The sequence below is a fragment of the Neopsephotus bourkii genome, unplaced genomic scaffold (genome assembly GCF_033783945.1).
Source record: "Neopsephotus bourkii isolate Nb327-2 ecotype Australia unplaced genomic scaffold, CSIRO-AGI_Nbou_v1 NB_908, whole genome shotgun sequence".
Lineage (NCBI taxonomy): Eukaryota > Metazoa > Chordata > Aves > Psittaciformes > Psittacidae > Neopsephotus > Neopsephotus bourkii.
Genome location: NW_026901402.1, coordinates 297,857 through 319,374, shown reverse-complemented (window position 1 = coordinate 319,374; position 21,518 = coordinate 297,857). Strand labels below are relative to the sequence as shown.

The window sequence follows — 21,518 nt, the reverse complement described above, 5'->3', positions numbered from 1 at the left end:
TTTGGACTTTAGCAAAGTGAGGTTTGGGTCACAGTACATAAAGACTTCCTGGATTTCTGTCCTGTGTTAAGCATCAGTCCAAGATCACTTCCGTTTCAGGGAATTCCAGCTGACCTTGAGAGAAACAGCATGAAGTACTGCTGATTTCGAAGGATATAGTTACTACCCTTAAATAGCCAGAATGTTCATGGATTACAACTTCATTTTTCTAGAAAATGTAGCGTACTGCAGACCTGTCAGATCAGTTGTATATGCACCTCCTTTTATCTAATTCATAGTAGGTGCCTCTACTAAACTCACTCTTACTAAAGAGTCCACTGAAAAAGACGAGCAGGGAACTGTCTTTTGTCCATTTTACTTTTCTCAGCCAGTGAGCAATGAGTAAACTTTGGAGAATTCCATGCTTACTGAACTATTGAGGACTGATTCCAAAATCAATTAATTCAAACAAGGTCACATTGCATGAGGGAGTTTTCAATTACAGCTCGTACAATTACTCAGAATGCCTGAGGAATTGCAGGTTTCCTTTCTCATGACTTAAAGCTATTTTCAGCTTTCCATTTTTGAAATAAGGGGCTACATAGGGTGAATTTTTAGAGCACGTTTGATATTCAGCCACAAAACCCTCCTTGACAATAAATAGATTACATGGTCATGTACCCACAAACATAAAGGCATAAGAATATGATATTTCATTGAGAAGTTGTACTGTTCCATGGCACAGCTACCCCTGAAGACTGATTCTGGTTGCTATCTGAACACTAATGACAGTAGATATTCTTTTGGGGCTTGTTATTAGGTTGAGGGGTTTTTTCAAACATATAAAGTGCCAAGGGCAGGCAAAAGTTTAAGTCATCATGCTGCTACGTATGTTGCTATTGGAGTTCAGTGAATTTCAGTGAAGGGTCACTAAGAAGAAAGGTCACTAAGAGAGAAGGTCTTGAGCTTCTCTCCCATAGGAAAAGAATAAGATAACTGAGACACTTCAGCCTGGAGAAGACTCAGAGGGGATTTTATAAATATATATAAATACAAAAATTTGAAGAACACACTCCCTAGTTCCTAAAACAAACATGTTTTATTATCAATAATGTGTGATTTCCTTTCATTTCCTTAAGAATGAGATACTTCATCCAGGTGGCTACTGAGATATTGTTAATCAAACCCACTTTGGTTAGGAAAACCCAGCCAAATGTGGGAAAACATATGCATGAAGTAACATCTCCACAATTTCTGTTCTCTATATAGAAATAAATGTTGAGTTTTAGAGGTTTTGGCTTGTATCCATTGCTAAGTAATAGCTAGCAGTGGTATCTACAACAGGTATGTTTAAAACCACAAAACCAAAAAAGTCCAAATAAGATACAGAAGGCTGTTATCCCAATTATAATTTGCCTGTTGACTTTGCTTAATTACTGTTGGGGCTCTATGTAAATATCTGGCACTCTAACTCTCTGCAGGAAACATACCATAGATCTGTGTGAGCGTTTGGGGATCCTGAGTTAATACTTTGATGCTGTGCCAACTTCTGTAACTATACTGTGAGAATAAATCTTGTATTAACAAAGGTTGAGCCCTGTTCTACACTTGAATACCCACACATAATGTTCATCACTCTGGCTGTATCTGGGGGAAATAATTAGTCTTTAATTCTTTTAAATAGATTGAAGTTCTGCTCCTACAATGACACTTGCTCTTGAATAGGAACTCTACGTGGTGGAAGCGACCCAGGGAGTCATATAATGATAGAATGGTTTGGATGGGAAGGGACCTTAAAGATCATCTATTTCCACCCCCCTGCCATGGGCAGGAACATGTTCCACTAGACCTGGTTTCTCAAACCCCATCCAGCCTGGCCTTGAACACTGCCAGAGATGGAGCATTCACAGCTTCCTGGAGAGAACTGTTCCAGTGCCTTATCAGCCTCACAGTAAATAATTTCTTCCTAATATCTAATCTAAATCTACCCTTTTTCAATTCAAAGCCATTCCTCCTTGTCTTGTCACTACATGCCCTTGTAAAAAGTCCCTCTCCAGTTTTCACTAAGCAGAAGGTGACACTAGGAAGAAGGTGACTAGGAAGAAGATGACTTCTTCCTTCACTAGGAAGAAGTTCAAGGTGTTCAACAGAGGATAGCCAAGGAGCTATTGCAACTGTTCCTAAGTCTCAGATTCCCTGAGATGGAGTAAGGCTGTGCTAATCAGGGCTGCCTGGCCACTTAGTCTCTTCACACTGATAAAGCATGGAAACAGTTGGAGCAGTAGCCAGGAGCTTTTCATAATTTTCATTCTCCTTGGTACGGATGATCTGCAGAGGCAAAGATAAAAAATTAAGTCACTTCCTACCATCTATGGTTAGTTTGAAAAATGTGTAATAAGTGTTTTTCCTTTGCTCCTGCTGTTCTGCACTTGACATAATTCCTCCGTAACCTATTAGATTTGCCAGACAGCTGGTTCTTTCTTTATTAAAAAGGATACACATGCTCTCTCCCTGGCATAATTTGGCTTTAAAGCTGTTCTGTGGTATCCGTTTTCACAGTTTTCTCAGCTTCATTTTCTGTATGACATTATATTAAGAAATGTATAAGAAAAAAAAAAAAACAAACTCATGCAAGGCATGTGATTCACTGCTTAATGTTTAAAGCCTTCCTGACATGATAGAAATTAACCATGGCAGAGGTGAATCTCATCCCAGCTATTCAGCTTGAGGTTGCCAGAGGGTTTTGTCTTCAGGTGGGTCTGTGCAGCTGGGAAATGCTCACAGTGTGGCTGTGCCTGGGAGTTCATTGAACTCCATTGTAGTTGCAATAAAAAAGAAGGCAGGACCCCTTCCTGCCAGTTCTTCTCCTTCTGTCTTACTCCATGAATGAAAAACACCTCTAAGGAGTCTTCTCAGAAGCTCTGCATATGTTTAGTCATAGTTTTTGTTGAAGGCATATATGTCAGTAGCCATAATAATGACATGCACTGGAAATACAATGCTTGATGTGCTGGGTATACAGACATCATTTTGATAGTATTTTGACATTAATTTTTACTAGCTCACATGTAATATTTCATCCATCACAGCCTCAGTCCATCAATTAATGTAACTGATACATAACTGTCTTGATGTTGACCTTATATTCATAGAATTGCAGAATCACTGCCCTTGGCTTTGTTATGCTCTCAGTGCAGGAGGCTTATGAGCTGTGTTCTGCTCTACCTTCTTTACAGTAAAAAAATTCTTCCAGAAACCTGTGTGTTGGAGCCACAAGGGAATTATTCTCTTGCGAGTCCTTGCAATGGCACAGGGGCCAATAGAATGTATGTAAGAAGGTGGAAAGCTGCACTTCAAAATAACAACAAACTTCTTTACAGCAGGTCAGATCTCACTTCCACAGGGACACTTCCACTTCTAAAATGTCCACTGGCTAGTAAAGCTATTTCCAAAAATGTATTATCAGGCATTTAGGGAGGGAAGTTCAGGTGCTTTCACTACTGTTCTGCCTTATGGCAAGGATATTTTGATTAATGATCACCAGTTACAGATGTGCTACTCCTGAAGAACTTTATTTCTAACTTCTAAAATTGCCTTTTCCAGAACAGAATGCTAGTAGGTAGCTGCCACCCAAATCCTTCCCAATAACAGAGGCATCTGAAGGTAGAGATAGAACAAGTTCTTCACCATTTAAATAAAGCTGTATCTAGGTTTCAGTGCCTTGGAGTGTTCAGTGTTTTCTATGTTTCAGGTGCCTTTAGTTTTACTTCCTGCAAATTTTATGGGGGTTTCAACATAAAAACCTCTTGGGATACTTGCAGCTCTCTCCCAGCCTCTCAGCAATTTCCATCCTCTATTTTCTCTTACCTGAAACTGAGCTTGTACTTAAGTCTCCATTTCTGTGTCAAGAATTTTATTTAGGCTCATATCTGCCCTAGAAGGGCAATTGGTAAACTTGAGACTTAAATATAATTGTAAGAGGATTAGAGAAAATAAAGATGCTGAAATTGATTACATTCCAAGGGCACAACCAGACAGAATTAGCCTTTGGCCAGGCAGGTTATCTGAATGGTGTGGAGTTTGCTTCCAGATTAACATAGATGCTTTCATTCAAACTAGTAATCTAAGTTCCCATGACAATAAATTCAGATGAGTTAAAGGCACTTGGCTGGTGACATTTGAGACGTCCACTTGGGACCTACACGAGAGTTGCATCGGTTTAGAGAAGCAGCTTGTAGGCTAGGCAGGAGGGCCTATGACCTCTAAAAAGGTGTTAAAAACCCATGTTTAGGTGATTTTAACTCAGATCAAATGTAGCATATGGATTCTATTGTGCACCAACAGAGTGAACAAGCCCATACCTACACTGAGGAGCCTTATACTCACTTAATAGCACCCCGATACTTACCAACAAACTGTACTCACTGTAGAGCCAAAGTTAAGCCTCAGTATACAGTCCATTAAAATATACACACTGGAAACCAAAATTATAAGAGCAAGACAAGAAGCTCATTACTGTTCCTCATGGGCAACTAGAGGACCTCCAAACAAGGTTAGGGAAGATAATTGAGTTTGAGCTGAGTAACCTATCATTCAGCATTCTAGACCTGAAAATGGAATATTAAGGATATGTTACCGAGTCGCTATTTTCATATGCATTTTGTTACCATTTGGGGTAGTTCTGTGCCCAGAAAAACACATATATTTCCACTCTTTTTCTTCCCACACTAGAAAAAAAAAAGTAAATTTAATTCATAAAAATTCAGCTCATCAATTATGTGTATCTAAAATGTAACTGCCAAAGAATGTTCTTACATTCATGGCCTACTATAGTCAATGAAATGCTATTTGTTTCCTTTAGGACTGGTATCTGTTATGAAAGAAGTTGTCTTCTGGACATCCCTCTTTCTCACTGTTGTCTACACAAATAGCCTACAATGAGATCATAGCATAGCTAACTTTTATAAATCTGAGGTAAACATCACTCCTACTGAAATTGCATTACAGGATGAAACCAAAGATTAAATGCTGGTCCCACTGAAAACAAAGGTAACTGAGAAAGCCATGTTTTGACATACAGAGTTGAGAGCTCAAAACCCAGAAGCACCATTTGCTGCACGTAAATGACAGGGCTGGCAGCCTGCAAGTAGCTTTCTGAGCAGTCATTTTAGCACTGGTACTGACTCCATCTGCATCTTGCGTAAAATGATTTCTTGATTTGACGACTGCCTATATTGTTACCAATCTCAAGACTACACTCTGAGATTCTGTCCAAACCTGTAGGTCTCTGTAGATTTAAAGCATGATTTAAAGGTATTGAATTACCTTTAATTAAAATATTTTGTAAGCAGTTAAATTCTTTAATGTAGGACCATTACCATAATGCACTCTTAAAATTATTCTACTGTGAAGCACTTCCCTAAGATTAAGTGAATAAGCTGTTTTTCTCCTCCTATTCAGTTTAGAATTCCTTACTGTATGTTAAAGAAAATAACAAGCTTCACGTAGCTACAGAAGAATGAGAATAGAAAATACACAAGCAAAACCAATGGTAAGCCTACATATGTCCATGAGTGGGCTTAGGAGGCTGGTGGCAACTATGTGACGAGTGATAAGGCTATGTGGGAGTTCAAGAAGAGATATGTTTATTATTTTAAAGTACAGCATCACAGCAATATTGGTTTGATTCAACTGAAAAATGTTTCCAAATTTTCTATTTATGTCAATGTGAAAAGTAAGAGTCCAGTAAGAGTCTTTTGGAGCTCTTTTTTCTCTTTGTCTCTTACTGTTTTGATGCTGTGATAAATGCCATCTGTATTCCTGAAGAGCTGCACAGAGTATAGGTAAAGGTCTTTTCTGAAACCAAAAAAACTGAGATGGTGGGGTTGAATGCAACATCAGTATTTTAGAGGCACAAAGGAACTATTTAGGAGAGCAGTACAGCTGTCAGCACTTTGCCATGCTGCCTACAGGTTGCTGGTTAGGCTATAATTTCTCACTAATTAACTGATCTAAAATAGAACCTTTTGTAACTTGTCCATCAGCAATCCATGAGGTTTGTGTTGCCCACATCTCTTTTAACTTTGGCAATAGCTTACAGTTTTTGATCTTGATGTCTTGTTTGATTTGCATTTCTGCTTTGTGACTAACATTAATTACACTGCCAAAACAGATTTTATCATTTATGTAACATGGGCTGCCTACAGACCTAAGTTTCCTCAGTATGGAGGTAACAACTTACGCACATAATGGCTTGATTACAGTAATTCCTCTTATACTATTCTCCTCCTAGGAGACTATAGTGTGTACTTAGACTTCAGCTTTTTCCAAATTTAGTGGTCACATTTCCACTTAATTGTTAGCTTCCTGTACAAAATCATATAGATGTGTGGAACTTAAGCCTAAAAGTATCTACTCTGAATATTGAGTCTAACCTGGTGCACACACAGATTAAAAACCCCACAAACTCATCCAGCAATTTTGCCTTACCCCAGTAAATTCTGAATGAGGTTATGTGTCATGCTAAGGATTTCCATCTTTTTTTCACAAGTGCTATATCAATTCTGTTTAGCAGAGAGATTTCAAAACCAGATGCTTCTTAAAAAACAGCATTTTATATGGGATTCCTTTGATAGCAGTGACTCAGTGGCGTGCTATTTTGAAAAACTCTTAAAAATAGTCACATAGAAAAAACACAAATCTTGTCTATGTCACTGTGCTATGATAACGGTCCAGATCCTGGGTTTATGTGAATTGGTCTGATTTCACTGACTTCAATATCAACAACTTGAGTGGGATTAACAGCGTGGTCTTGTCCTTGTGCAATTAATTTAACAGGAATAAATTGCTTTTAATACATCTGTGGACATACAAAGGGATCTTGAACCAAACTGTTACTACGTGGTATGTAGTAGCTCAAGCAGAAGAGATCAAGGAGTTGGAAATTAGGACTCAGTCATTAATGCAGGCTTTAACAGCCAGCTCAGAGGAGATGTGGAGCAAAGGAGGTGAAGCTCCCACCTTTCCAATGAACACAGGCAACAGAAGAGAGGACAGGTTATTTCCCAGTGCATACCAGAGTCCAACCAGTGCTGTCACACAGATAGAGCTTTTATCTCACCCATTTAGTCATTTCAAAATTAGATATCATGATCTGAGCTAGTTGTCCTTGATTGTCTTTACAGTTGATGGAGAATAGTAGGCACCTGCATAGGATGATTCATTTCCTGGTAAAATAAGTATCTAAGATGGGTGAGAATTGCACCTCAGATTGCTTGTTTTTCCCCCAGTAATTATAAAAGAGATCAGGCAACTAACTTAGACTTGGATGACTGTTTTTTAAGTGACAAATATGAGGTGAGAAGGATTGCCATGTATGGTTCTCAAATACTCTTGAAGGTATAATATAATTCATTGCTACTAAAAGATTCTACTTTACAAACCAGCACGGGATGAATGCAGCATTTTAACCCCATGTACTATGGCAACATGAGACCGTACATTAATTTCTTACTTTAGGATGTAACAAATATTCAGGCTTACTTAACCACAATACAGGTAAAATGATTTATCAGGAGAAAGATTAGGAAGTTACAGTTGCCTACCACCCAAACAATGCTTTGGGTTATTTAGTTTAAATAAAATGCAGCCCATCATATAAACTGTGCTGATAAAATTCATGTATGTGTAAGAGGTCTTTCCAATAAAATAGCTCACAAAAATACCACTGTGAATATATAGCTGCTTCTGACTGCTTAATCTAGAAAGCAAGAAACAGGGCTCTTTTCACAGATACCAAGTGCAGAAAGACTCTTTCTCTACTAAGAAACTACCTGGTCCCTTTAATGGCTGGGATGCATTGTGGAGGGCTGAATGAAAAAGGGAAGAAGCAGGAAGATAGGTTAATAACTAAAGTATGTGTCTGATTATGTTTGAAGGCAGTCTATCCAAGATTGGATTAAAAGAATTAATTTCATCTAAAGCAAAATTGTCTCTTGAATTTCAAGCACAGTGTGACATTGGCAAGTTTTAATGGCTATTTGTGCAAGGTTTGAATGTTCTTACAGCTCAAAAAAATGGTTTCATTACCTTACAAATGGAGAAATGCTTGAGCATGGACAGCCCTCAAAAATGACAGGATCTTTCACTAGCAGAGGAGCAAGGGAAGATGTCCAGAGAGAAGCAAAAAAAAAAAAACGGCTGTAGGAGCCTGGACTGTTTGAGAACATGATGTGCTGATGTTTCAGTTTAAGTGCAGTGTGGGTGTGTTTGAGAAGTCTTTTGAAGGACTTGCATTTACATTCAGTTATCACTGCCTATGATCAGGTAATGGACTAAAACACTTGTTTTCTGTGCAAAGCCTGAGCACATACTGCTCCAGCACTGTAAAGAGAAAGTAGACCTCAAATCTCTCTTGTAGGTCTTTGAGGTGGCCACTGAAAACAGACTTGGATCCAAACAGACTTATTTACCTTCACTTTTTATCCTCATTCTAACAGATCACTTCTTCTTATTAAGTAGCCAGAGACTACACATGTCAAAACTAGGATTTCTAAATCATCTTGTTGCAACTAAACTTTAAAGGCATTAGTGATCCAAGAAGGAAACCTCTTCCTAACAATTCAGAATTTGACTTGCTGAAAAGCCAGATTTACTTTGTAAAAATTAAACTGGCCTGTTTGACACTACAATCTCCTTTTAATTATGCTTCGCATTGGAGACCAGTGTATAATGGATATTGACAAAAGGCATATATAAAAAGGTGTGTCTCAACTTCCTCTCTTTTAAATAGGGACTTGTATTCTTATCCATGGCTTGGTAGAAAAATCAAGAGTTCATTCTTTTTGTAGCAAATAAACTCGTTTTGTGGCTGAGTTTTTGGTTGGTTTTTTTTTTCCCTCTAAAGAGCTAATTGATTTCTTAATGGTCTTTTTAATGCTCATCATTTTGTTTTGAGAAGCAACTGTATGCATTCATATGTATATTTTTATTTTAAGAGTAGCTCAGAGGTCCTGATGACCATGGTGGAGCATAGGGAAGAGGTTTCAGGGCATTTCAAGGACAAGCATGTTAGATGGTACTGTAAAATCCTTTGGTTAGAATAGTAAAATGGTCAAAAGACTATACTAATAGCTGAGTAGTCTTTTCATGCAGGATTAGATATAATTGTGTCCTTTAATTATAAGAACTCTTTCCTGTTCAGAAACCATTTCAGGGTTAGCATTCACCTTCCCTGTGCAGAGCAGACATCCTAGCATTAGCCTGGGGTCTGCACTGTGTTCCTCTCAGTGCTGTGGTTCCTCAGAGGAGCACTGCCTGCAGCAGCATGCCTCCAGGGCAGACCACACTCCCTGCAGAGTAATTATCCTCCTTCTGAATAAACCTCCTTATAAAACAGAAAATCCAGTTTACTCTTGCCATCTGTCATAAGGGACAACTGTTTCCTTTAATTGATGGTACTTTCATGTAAATTCATCATCCAGTTAACTTTGTGATCTCAGCCTAAATAATATTATTTTGACTAAGTGCTTAGTGGTTATAGTGATTTGTAAAACCCCCTCAGGTAACTATCTTGCAAATGGACCATCAGCAGTGATTTATTAAAAGGCTGCCTTTTGAAAGGTGTTCTGAATGTCACCTGCGGCCACTGATATTTCATCAAATAGATCATGTCTCTCCTGCCTTTTGTCTTTGAATATCCATGGATAACCTGAAGTTATATCTAAATTGAATTATTTTAGTCATTTTCTTTCTAGTACTAACTGTTGGCACTGAAATGTGGGCAGAGTAACTGACGTTTCTATGGCTGTAGCAACAGTAACCTTAAGCAAGATTACTCAAATGGAGTGTAGATTAGGAGGCTTATTCTGCTTCCAGCTATATATCAATTAAATAAAAAAACAACAAAAAAATCCTGTTTCTTCTGAATGATCAGGAAACTTTCATTGGATTTCTATTTTATGTATCCAAACCCTCAAATTGCCGGTTCTCAAGTGCTGGGGTCATCTTCCTGCTTTCTCAGCAGTATTGCCATAATATCTGATACTCCGGTTCTGACCAGCGCTTCCCAGCTGGGATCACAAAGGATGTAAGAGAAATTATTGTGATTTACAGAACAGGTCACTTGTAGCTGTCTCTGTGCCAAATGCATCACTGACAGGCAATCTTGTGTATGTGAGGGTCATCTGACACTTAAGGTATCAATCCTTACAAACCAAATCGATGTGTTACACTTTTTCCTGCCTGAGTGACAAATTAACACATGTTATGCTGCATTGCTCCCTGCTTCTTTCTCCAAAACAATTTATACCTGGTTTTCATCATTGTTTAGTCTATCCCACTGTGAAGCAGCACAGAACCATTTTGTTTTCTCTAACGATGTCCTTCCTTAAAGGAAAATCCAGTGGCACCAATTGCACATGTTTAAGTTGAAGTGAGGGAAGTACCTAAACAGTTGATACTTTGATCCAAATGGAACTCTGAAATATCTGCATAGTTTAGGATTAGAACAGTTTTTTACCATTTTTATCATTTTTGTTTCATGATCATAAGCTAACAGATGGGCATAGACTGTATCTTATAAAAAATACTTTTTCTACTTTATTAAAAAAGGAAACAAAAACAGCTTTCTATACTAAGATAACCTGTGAATATAGTTGGCAGGAAAATTTTAGTTTGTTTTTCATAATTCCTTGTGTGTTTAGCTTAAACTTTAAAAAGATATTTACCTTTTGTGCCATCCACTTTCTTTTCTTTGCATTTCAGAGTAGCTATAGATTTTACAAACTGATTAACAGCGTGGCAGAAGACTGTTGCTTTTACATTTCTTGAGCCTCATTGCTCAGCAGCAGGATTGGTAAGAGAAATATCAGTACTGCCCAGCACATGCACGCTAAACCACTCAGAAAACTAAAGAAATCAGAAATCCTTGGTGTATTTCTGTGAGGCACAGAAACAAAAGACAATTGTCCAGGATTGATGTTTTATATGTCAAAACATGAAGCATGTCTCTGCTTCTGCTGAAGTCCACAATTTAAACCAGTCGGAAGTCATAGTGCAGTAGCTCTGCCCTCCTGGTGCTCTGCTTTCGCACGCTGCTGTCCCCACACTGTGTTTCATTCCCGGCCTTTGTGCTGGCTGTGACACGCAGCTTGTCCTGCTTTGACAGAAGACAAGGATCCTCTGTCCCAGTCTTCTTTCTCCCAGGCCAACTTTCAGCATCAGTACCCTGGATGTAGTTACTCCAGCACTGCCCTTGGCCAGCACCCAGTTCCCTGGGGCAGCATTGCCAGCACCAGCCCTTCCTCTAGGGATGTCAAAACCCACCACAGCTCTGGAGTTACTAGAATGATGGACCCCAAAACGGAGAAGATATGAAGCAGTGATGAGGAGTTTTTATATGCTTACTTTGAGCCAATAACCACTAAGGCCAATAAAATTTGTGAGGTAGTGGATGATGCAAAGCTGATAGGAGCTCCTGTCCATCAGTGTAAGAAGGGGATGATAAATGAAAAGGAAGTTCATTTTCTGTTAGGAAAACAACATGTTTCTTCCTATATATAATATGTGGTATGTATGACTGCTAAGGCCAAGAATTGAACATGATAGAAAAAGACATTGCTGTTGATAACAGGAACATTCACAAGTGTTTCCATGATTAATGGAAAAAAATTTTAAAGTGACATAAAATTTTATGCTTCAAACCTTAGGCCAATGTTTATTTATTAGAGACCTAAGACCACACATGAACAGTGGTTATAGGGTTACATTTCTCCTTTAACAAGTCCCTAATCTGTTACGTAGTCATCACTTAAGTCAGCAACACATACCAAGCTTATCTAAGACAATTTTGATCAAATTACTCATCTAAGTTATCCCATTTACTTCACTAGAACTGCTTCAGTGATTAAAGCAAATAGAATTGGGTGGCAAGATTTGCTTCGCGAATTCAAACCTCCATCCTCTTACCTGATTTTGTTACAGCCTCCAATTAGTCTCAGATTTCTGAGGCTCTGAAACTTGTTCCAGATACGAATTCATTAACTGGTAGAGATAAAATTTTTATTCCCTGCTCAATATTTGATCTCTGGGACTGTAGCTTACAAATTAATCGCAGTTCTTCCTGCCCTATTTCACTGTAAATATGTAGCCAGTTTCCCACAAACTTTCAGTCTTTCTCCTGATTTCTTCTCCTTAGTGAACCTTTGTGGGTTTTTCAATTCCTGTTTAGAGCTCATGATCAAATGCTTGCCAGAATATCGCAGTAACTGTAATACTTGCTGCTTTAGGACATGTCACTCCACCGAATCAATCAGAAATATCCAGAATAAATTATTCACTCCTTGGGGATGGGGAGGAAGGCAAGTGACAGTTTTGGTTTTGCCACAAGGAGAATTTTTCCTTTTCGGAAATGTAAATGAAGATTAAGTTAGCTATGAAGGGTTGCAACAGAAGTTTAACATTTATATTCATTAGGCAGAGAAGTGATCTGCTGCCCAAGTAGTAGGGATAGACTTGCTCGTGATGTTTCATTATCACATTTACCATATGTTTCATTATTCACTGCTATTTCTTCTGCATGAAGACAGACAGTAAAAATAAATAAATAAATAAATAAATTAGTATAATAGTGATAAACTGTCTTATGTTATAGGTAAAAATAACTTCCTGTTCTGAATTTCACTTACCCTATTTTACCCTATGGTCTCTATTTCTGATGTTTCCTAGCACTTTGATCACTTGCATCTATATTTGCAGGGGGAAGGAGCAGTATTATGGCAACTTTCTTCTTACTGAAATAATTCATTAAGAACTACTGCTTGAGCTCATAAGACACTGTCTTAAGATCCAAGCTTTAGAGCTTCTCCTTTCTTTCTAAACTTTCTGTATTCCCTAAAGCATCTGAAAAACATTGGGTTTTTCTTCTTCTTTACTGCTGGTTACAAAACTGACAAGAGATAAAAGTGGTGATAGGACAACAAAACAGCACTTCAAAAAAAGCACAGTTGCACACTGAAGAGCATGTTTTCATGTTCACTCCATTAGAGTAATTTAGCTCAGAGCAAGACTTCCTTTCAATTTCTACCAGAATTGGGCAGCATCAATAGTAATTTGAAACATGTTTCAACTGAAGGTTGAGCTCTGCCTCACTCTCTTTTATTTATGATCACCCTTTCATTTATAATTATCAAGAATGAATATTTAAGAGAGCTTTTTTCTAGGCTCACTTTTCCCATAGCCTAGCCTGGCAACACAGGCCCAGCAAATCCCAGATTATTAGCAAAGTCCTAAACTTTTTTCTTTCCAGAGAGCTGCAACATAGCCTTATATCAAAAACACAGTTCCAAGGTTACCTGAGTCACTGTTGCCATGTCCAGTGCACTTAAAAACACCAGAAAAAGGCAAACCTTTTCCTTAAGTCATTCATTATCCTGGTCTATGCATGTATACATTATGCTATTTCCCTATCATTGATACAGGAAAGCATAATAATTTTCTTTATCTTCCTGCAATTACACAGGAAATTAATTGGACTTGATTTTCCTGTACAGGAATACGTAAAGCTATACAATGACACATTTTTTTATCCATTTCTAATTTTATGAATTATGATTATATGTTAGGGGAAAAATACATAACAGAAATGCTAACATTAATACCAACAAATCATAGTGGGCCTAGACAATTAGAAAATTCAGCTGTGTAATATTAATGACTAAATATCTATCTCTATGAAATCTCTAAAATTTTGTCAGAAAGCACTAATGGCACAATTCTGCAACTGTAGAGCTTTCTTGGATGTTTTATTGAGCCTTTTGCTGCACACAGAATCTATGTTAAACCAGCCTCAGACCTGTTCTGCTCATCAGACTAAGAATCATAGTTCTGTTCGTGTGTCTTCAGTTCTCCCACTGTTCCAAACCTATTTTCTTATCTATATTTCCATATTCTCTGCATTTAAGTATATTCCCCTTCAGTGTATGTTCTAAAGATTTAAGGCTTACTGTAGGATAATAGATAAAAAGTCACTGCTTTTGGCATTCCTTGTAGGTTTTTCTTGTTGTCCAGGTATCTAGCAGCTTTGCATATATTGTAACATTTTTTGCATGCCTGAAATTCCTTTTTTAACTGTATTGTGGATATTTTTATAACATATGCTTCTTGTGTAAGTAGCCAATCTTGGCTCATTCCAGCCAGTACACCTGGAGGTGTTTTTACAGATTAAAGTATTGCATACCAAAAAGTAGAAGTTTCTGAATAGTTTTGTACCAGTATATTGATGCTACTTTCTTAATACACTATATCAATACACAGCCCACAGTTCAGGTGATAACAAAAGCGGAAAAAACAAATCTTCCTTTATTTCTCTTATCACCTTTACCCCATGCTGAAACAACCTCAGAAGCCTTAGTGTGCACCTGCCCAGCGCAAGTCTTAACACACACAAATCTTTACTGACTCAGCTTCACTGTAATCTGAGCCTCCCATTTGCACCCCTTGCTTCATAGCTGAAATAAAGTGTTTCTGCAAATACTCATCTGAGTCCAAAGGACATTTTCAATTAGTAGTGCAGTTCACAGAGCACTATGTTACACTGTCTTCATTTTAAGTAGCATAATCTTAAAGTAATTTCTGTTGTGAAGTTTGTCAGATTAATCTTGATTTCTCTTTTTCTTTCTTCCTTTTTTTTTAATTCTTTCTATAGCTGTAACTTACACAAGTTACAAAAAAACACCGCCACCGGTACCCCCTCGTACCACTTCCAAGCCACTGATATCAGTCACAGCACAGAGCAGCACAGAATCCACCCAGGATGCATATCATGACAGCCGGACTCAGAGGATTTCCCCATGGCAGCAGGACGGGCGAGGGATGTACAACTCCACTGACAGTTTGGACAGTAACAAGGCCATGAATCTTGCTTTGGAAACTGCAGCTGCACAGCGCCATGCATCTGAGAGCCAGAGCACCTCAATACGAACCAGTGACAAGGCCATTTTGGTGTCAAAAGCAGAGGAGTTTCTTAAGAGTCGACGTTCCTCTATAGGGATCCAGGTAGCCTATCATAACATCTATCTGTGATGAATTGCTTGCCTTCTTTCTGTAAATAGCATAGAATGAGTCATTCAGCTTCACTGGCTCTAATAATCTAACAAACAACCCCTGGCTGCTTAGCATGAATTGTAATTCACATCATGGCAGCATGGCTGTGCAGAAAAGTCTTCGGCTAATATTCTGTACCTGGAAGAAAATGAATGAATAGATCTCTAGGAAGGTTACCTGTCATTAACACTTGATATGAAAATTATACTGCAGAGCTACAGGTGAACAGCATGTTCATCTCCTTCCCTCCATGAATTCACAGTCCTTTTTATAGAATTACATCAGCTTTAAAATGCTTGACTGTATTTTTCCCATTATCTTTCTCTTCTGACCTTGGAAAATGTGTAATGCTGCTGGATCTTAAAACTACTCTACCTAAAAAGAGTCCTGTCCCTCCCTTACTTTTATTTGTGCTGCGAAGAAGGTACTAAGGAAGAGAAAGAAATGTGCTGGTGCTGATAGAGTGTAATTACAGACAGCAAATAATGAAATAGCATTGATGAAAGCGGTCTTTGAGTATTCCTCCATTTGTCCATCAAAACGCACAATATTTACTTCACCTGACATAATGTGTGTCAGACTGCAGAAAGCTCAGTCACGTTGTGTTGTTTCAGCCAAATGAAATAAGGCAATTCCAAATGCAAATTTTGATTGATTGCTACTCCTTCTACTAAATAGAAAGCACTAGATAGGTAGCAATGGTCATTTGTATAAATCCCTAGGAAATATCAGGTAGTACTAAAAATCAGGAAGTTGAATTTGCAAAGAATGTGAAGTCCTTTGAGACACAGGAGTAGAGGTAAATTTAGGCTTCTCTTCTGCTGAATATTTAATTTCAAGTAGGTGAATATCTCCTTTTACAGCACTGGGTTCAGTTCTGTGCTTAAAAACCTCTGCTATTGCCAGACCAGCTATAGAGAAAATGCCATGCATTTTGGCATTGTTACAGGTGTTGTGGAGACAGTAACATAGACCTTGGGAGACAGCAACTTAGATCTTGAGAAGGCAATGTAACAAAGCCCAGTGAGAGAGTGCTCATCCACTAGGAAGCGTACTATTTTTAAGAGTAGTAATGCCATTCCCATTAATTTCACAAGAGCATCAGAGAGAAGTCTTTGGGTTAAGCACATCACAGCTACTGATTAAACTTCATTGTTTAACATCTTAGTGTGGTATAATTATGTGGTTCTGCAATGTATTAGACTGATAGGAAGGCATAGGCTTTGCCAGCAAGCTGCTAGTCCATTTCGTGACATAAAAGCATTTGCTTCTGCTTCTCTAGATGCAGAAGAATAGAATGCAGTTTAACAGCAATGGTAAAATATTCAGATGTCTACTTTTCAAATGTTTTACAAAGCAATTAGTGTATCCTAAATTGTTCAGAGAGGGGCTTAGCAGATAACAGTGAAAAGCTCAAAGAAGCAGCAAATAATTTTTGGCACATTTTAGCCCCTAACCTGAAACTCTCTTCAGAAAAGGAATGGTGTTTAGTGTTGTTCTTATCTCTTCTATACAGCAGCTGTGCATAGTAGCATTTAACAATGTTGGTGTCTTGCTTCAGTCCTGGTATTTCAGCAATTAATTCTGAAATTTTGATTGCATCACTTGATCCTGTTTCTTACTGCAGGTAATGACCAGTAACATTTCACTGGGCTCTGACCCCTCTTGGTATGTGGTTAGTTCACATTAATGTGAAAAATACTTTTCACTCCCTTGTGCATTGCTAAGCAGAAAATGCATTTTGTTGTGTTTCTGTTGCCAGGTTTGTAAGGAATAAAAATACAAGGTAGAATATCCTTATTACAAACTTCAGAAATAGTAATTTATTCCACCAAATACAGTTGAGGAGTTTAATTTCTTTTAGACTTCTGCATCAAAGGACCTTAGAAAGGGATGTTTTTTATTTGCATATTTCCTTGATTGACTAAATTACTTGTTTTCTCATTAGCATGCCATGCCAGGGTAATGCATTGAATTTGCATTTATTTGCATTAATTAATTTTCTATCAGGATGGTTAATTTGAGCATTTTTTAATGTTTCACTCCTTTAACACATTGGTGTTAGAATGCTTGCCAATGATAAGCTTCTTACAGGAGCAGAAAGGCATGAAGATAAAAAATGACCACCGATGCCTGTCCTTGTGCAACTGCTATGCACACAGCCTAGGGCTCCCATGTCTTTGGTATATATAATTTCTGTAGTGTACATGTAAGAAATAGAAGTCCTCTTAAAAAGTTCTGGCATACTAGACATATGCTATGGGGTGGAACTCACACACATGGGGAGCCCAAACAACTAGGAGAGCACTGGACTTACTATGAAGATCATAGCATCCCCTCTGCATGGACAAAGAACAGCACATATATGGTAATCCAGCCCACAGTATATTAGCCTTATTCCAGGTGGGAATTTTGAACAAAAAAGGTTTAGAAACAAAGCTTTTCCATAAAATAGCTGCTGGGGTTTTGGCTGGGTTTTTTCACTGCCATATTTAAATCAAAAGGAATATTGTCAGACAAGTCAGTAGGCACTGACTTGTGGAAAAAACATTGATGCCGAAACTCAAATGCATTGCAAAATACTGATTCTGGGATTAAAAATTTAATCAGCATTCTTAAAAATACATATATAAAAGAAGAATGAAACTCTAGTAATTCTAGTGGCTATAGTCTTCATATCTGTCTTCTATCATGACAACAGAAGACTAATCAAAATATTTGAATTAAAATGGAGGGTAGAGATTGTCTAGAGTAAAATAACCACTAAGTCAAAAACAAGGTTATTGCTAATATATTTCCAGGGATTTTCCTTGCTCTTTTGTAAAGTCTTATATATATGCTAATGTTTAACATTCAAACACTGCTGTAGTTATAAACCATTTCGTATTAAAAGAATTTGGATTGTGAGATATATGAAAAAACCTGTCAAGAAAATGCTCCTTATTTATTTCAAGTGTTTCAAAACATGCAGTCCTTTGTTTCTTCTCTATTTAGAAGATACCAAGGCTTCTCAAATGAACAGAAACCCTGGAAGTAGATGAGACGGAAACAAAGGTTTTAAATGTGAAGGCTGATTCATGATGGTATTTTTAGAGATAAGCACCAATTGTAGCATAGAGAATGGACTCTGTCATCTTCATTTATTGTCAGGAGATCATGCTTCAAAATATCTAAGGGTTTTTTTAATCTAGGAATCTTCATTAAACAAATCGTTCTTATAAATCAAAGCTGTATTCATGAGGATTAGTGCAATAACTCACCTTCTTAATATTTTGTGTCAAAAGAGGATCTGCATAGTATTTTTATATATATTTAATGAGATTATTAACATTGTAAGATAAAAATTTGTCAAAGAAACTCTTCAGTCTTATGCTGGAATTTCCCTTTACGGCAAAGCATTTTTACCCACGTGGCATTACTTACTTTGATGAGCATCTACATTTTCTTTGTACTGTTTAGGTTATACCATCCTTGTCATTGCTCTACTTAAGTGTGCACATAGCAACCAAAAGAAATATTCACATTGATTACACTGGTCTTTGGATCATAAGTGATTGAAAGTTTTAGAGGCAAGCATTGTTCATTCTCCTCATAAACACACTACCAGACTGTACTTTTGTAAGAAAATTGAGTGAAATTCTTGGCCTGCAGAAGTGAGTGAAAGTTTTGATAACTCTTCTGTGGTACCTAGCTTTTATAGTTAACATTGACCTATACAGACCTATACACTGTATACACAGGCTTAGCTGGTTAGCAGAGTTCCCAGCCAGTGGCTGCATTTTGGTCTCCTTACTTGTCGAAAAGCTTGGCAGTTGGTATTATAGTTAAAACAAAGTAATGGTTATTTTAAAGACATCTTAATTTTTACTCTTTTCACAAATTACTGTTGCTTGTCTTCTTAACTGCCATCTAACATAATGAAACATTCAATGTGGGGAAGACACAAACTGGTGCCTTGCAGAATAATTGCTTGTTCATATTAATTTGCCACTTAGCATTAAATGCACCAAAAAAGTTATGAGCAACCACTGCTCTGTGCATTATTCCATTGTTACTATCCCATATTAGCATGACACAAACCTTGTTTCTAACTCTGGCATGCATTTTTAGTGCTTTCTTGAAAGAAAAGAAGTTTTCACCCCATTGTAGGATACTCTTGTGGTAATTAGGACTTACTGTGCCACACAATCTATTTGAGCTGTCCAGGTGTTCTGCTGGGAAGTAGTGGAGTTTCAAAAGGGAGCCCCGTGGTGAGGCACAAAAAATCACTCAGGCGTAGAAGTATAGGTTTGTTTGGTGGCTTGTTCGAATCATAGAATAGTTTGGGTTGGTTCCAACCTCCCCTGCCATGGTTAGGGATGCCTCACCCCAGACCAGGTTACTAAAAGCGCTGTTGAACCTGACATCAGGTGAGTTTCTAAAAGTTATTCTGAAATAGTATGTGGGTTTTTTTGACTGATAAAATTATTCCATCAGTTAAGGAAAGCAGTAGCAGTTAGTACTATGGTTTTATTTGAAGTATTTTCCCTACCTTCAGTGTATATGTCACTGCATACAAATGAGATCTCCCTCTGACCAAGAATGATTATCTGCATTAACAATTACATGTACTTGATCTTGTGTCAAATGTAGTGGTTTTTTCCCTTTTTCACTTGTTATCACTAAGAAGCCTATGTAAGAGAGGAAAGGTGAATTTTTTCTATTCTTGTGCATCATCACAGAGATTGTTTATTAAATTCTAATTATAGAACAAATCCATTACAACAGTGAAAACCCATTGAGGGCAGTGAAGTTGCATGGGGAGAGATAATGTGTCCTGAAGGACTCTTATTACTGATGCTTACGAGAGGGAAGAAAAAGACACCAGGCTAAAATCTGTTTTCTTATACATTGAATATATTAACTTCAGACCTCCCTCAGAAACAGTATGTATATAGAAGCTTGGACTGGACTTTATAGAACGCTACAATGTTATGTTGCAATGCTCAGGTTTAAGAGCAGAATAATACTTTAATGCAGAAATAAAGGTTGCTTTTAAGTAGTTAAAATTTGCAGCTAGAAAACGCAAAGGAATAATTTAGTTGATGCATACTTTTCTAGAATGAGTGCCTATAAACAAACTACAGTTGATTATTGCAAGTTATTTTCAATAGTGATTTGCATTTATTCAAATAATTTTGTGTTCATATCATTTATTTGTGGATCATTTATTACCAAGGCAGTGTCAGTATCTAATACTTAGTTTTCAAATTTGGGGCTGATTTGGTCAGCAGTGACTGATCACAGAGGGTTCAGAGTAATAATATTGTCTTCTCCTTGTACTGGCAGCAAAAGACATGGAGGGGAGTATTATGCCTTTATGACAGGTAAGACCAATAAGACAGAAATAATCTCAAAATGCTCCCTTATGGTTACTATGAATATTGCAAGCCTTGATGGATGGCTTCGCGAGCGAAGATTTGGGAAGGCCTTTAATCATACTTGCTACAAGCACGATGATCAAGGGCAAGTGGGATAGGCAAATCTGGCTGGAAAAAAGGGTGCTTAGACAATCAGGAAGTGTCCAACCAGGACTGTCATCTCCTGAGCGATTTGCCTTATATGCACACTATAAATCCATAAACCAACATTTTTCATGGCATAAAATGCCACATTTTTAAAAGAAATTTTAGCTCTTCATTTGCAAAAGAGAGGAAAATGACCTGCTATATTAGATCTATTCCACTACTTTCTTCTGCTTTTGGTCAGTGTCTGGCTATTTTTTTGTTTCCTCTTCTATGTGAGACTCACTCATAACCAGATAGAGATATAATTCATCACATCATTTTGCTTTACTGAGATTGTGGGACAATTTGCAAATATTAAGCCCTTTATAACCTATGCAAGTATTAAAACAGTAATGAATCACAGAGAAAAACAACAGGTTCATTAAGACTTATTTGAGTTTTAGGAACTACACAATCAAACCAAATGTATTACTTTTCTTCTATGCTCATTTGAATCTAGCCTGGCCAACCTGATTAAATCTAAAGAGTTTCCTGCTGTCTTCTAGCAGGAATCATCATAATATCTGCCATTCAGAAATGCAATTTATTTGTTCATTTTTCATTTTGTGAATGCAAGTTATTTTTTTTTTTCTATTTGTGTTGGTATTTGCCTCCTTTTTCCAGATTTTTTGTTGTTGTTGGTCATGGAGGTTGTTACAATATTTGAAATCCTAGATTACACACACAAAAAAAATGGCATTCTCCTCCTGTTACAAGGCACAGTGAGGAAATTAAAGCATTAAAATATTAAGACAATCATCAGATCATTTAGTCAGTGTCAGCCTTGGAAAGCTGAAGGGAAGGATAATTTGGCAAGAGTTCATATTTACAGTTAACTAATGTTATTTTTATTTTGATAACTGGGCCATCATTTTCCTGATAATTTTTTTT

General features: G+C 37.4%; 1 protein-coding gene across 25 annotated transcripts in view; it reads left to right on the top strand.

Annotated features, from left to right (window-relative positions):
* Positions 1–21,518, top strand: part of DLGAP2 (DLG associated protein 2) — a 462,107-nt gene that overhangs the window by 416,416 nt on the left and 24,173 nt on the right. For all 25 annotated transcript variants that reach the window (XM_061357586.1, XM_061357604.1, XM_061357582.1 and 22 more), the window contains one exon: positions 14,684–15,033. In XM_061357586.1, coding sequence (XP_061213570.1) covers positions 14,684–15,033 — 350 coding nt within the window. The remainder of the gene's footprint in view (positions 1–14,683; positions 15,034–21,518) is intronic.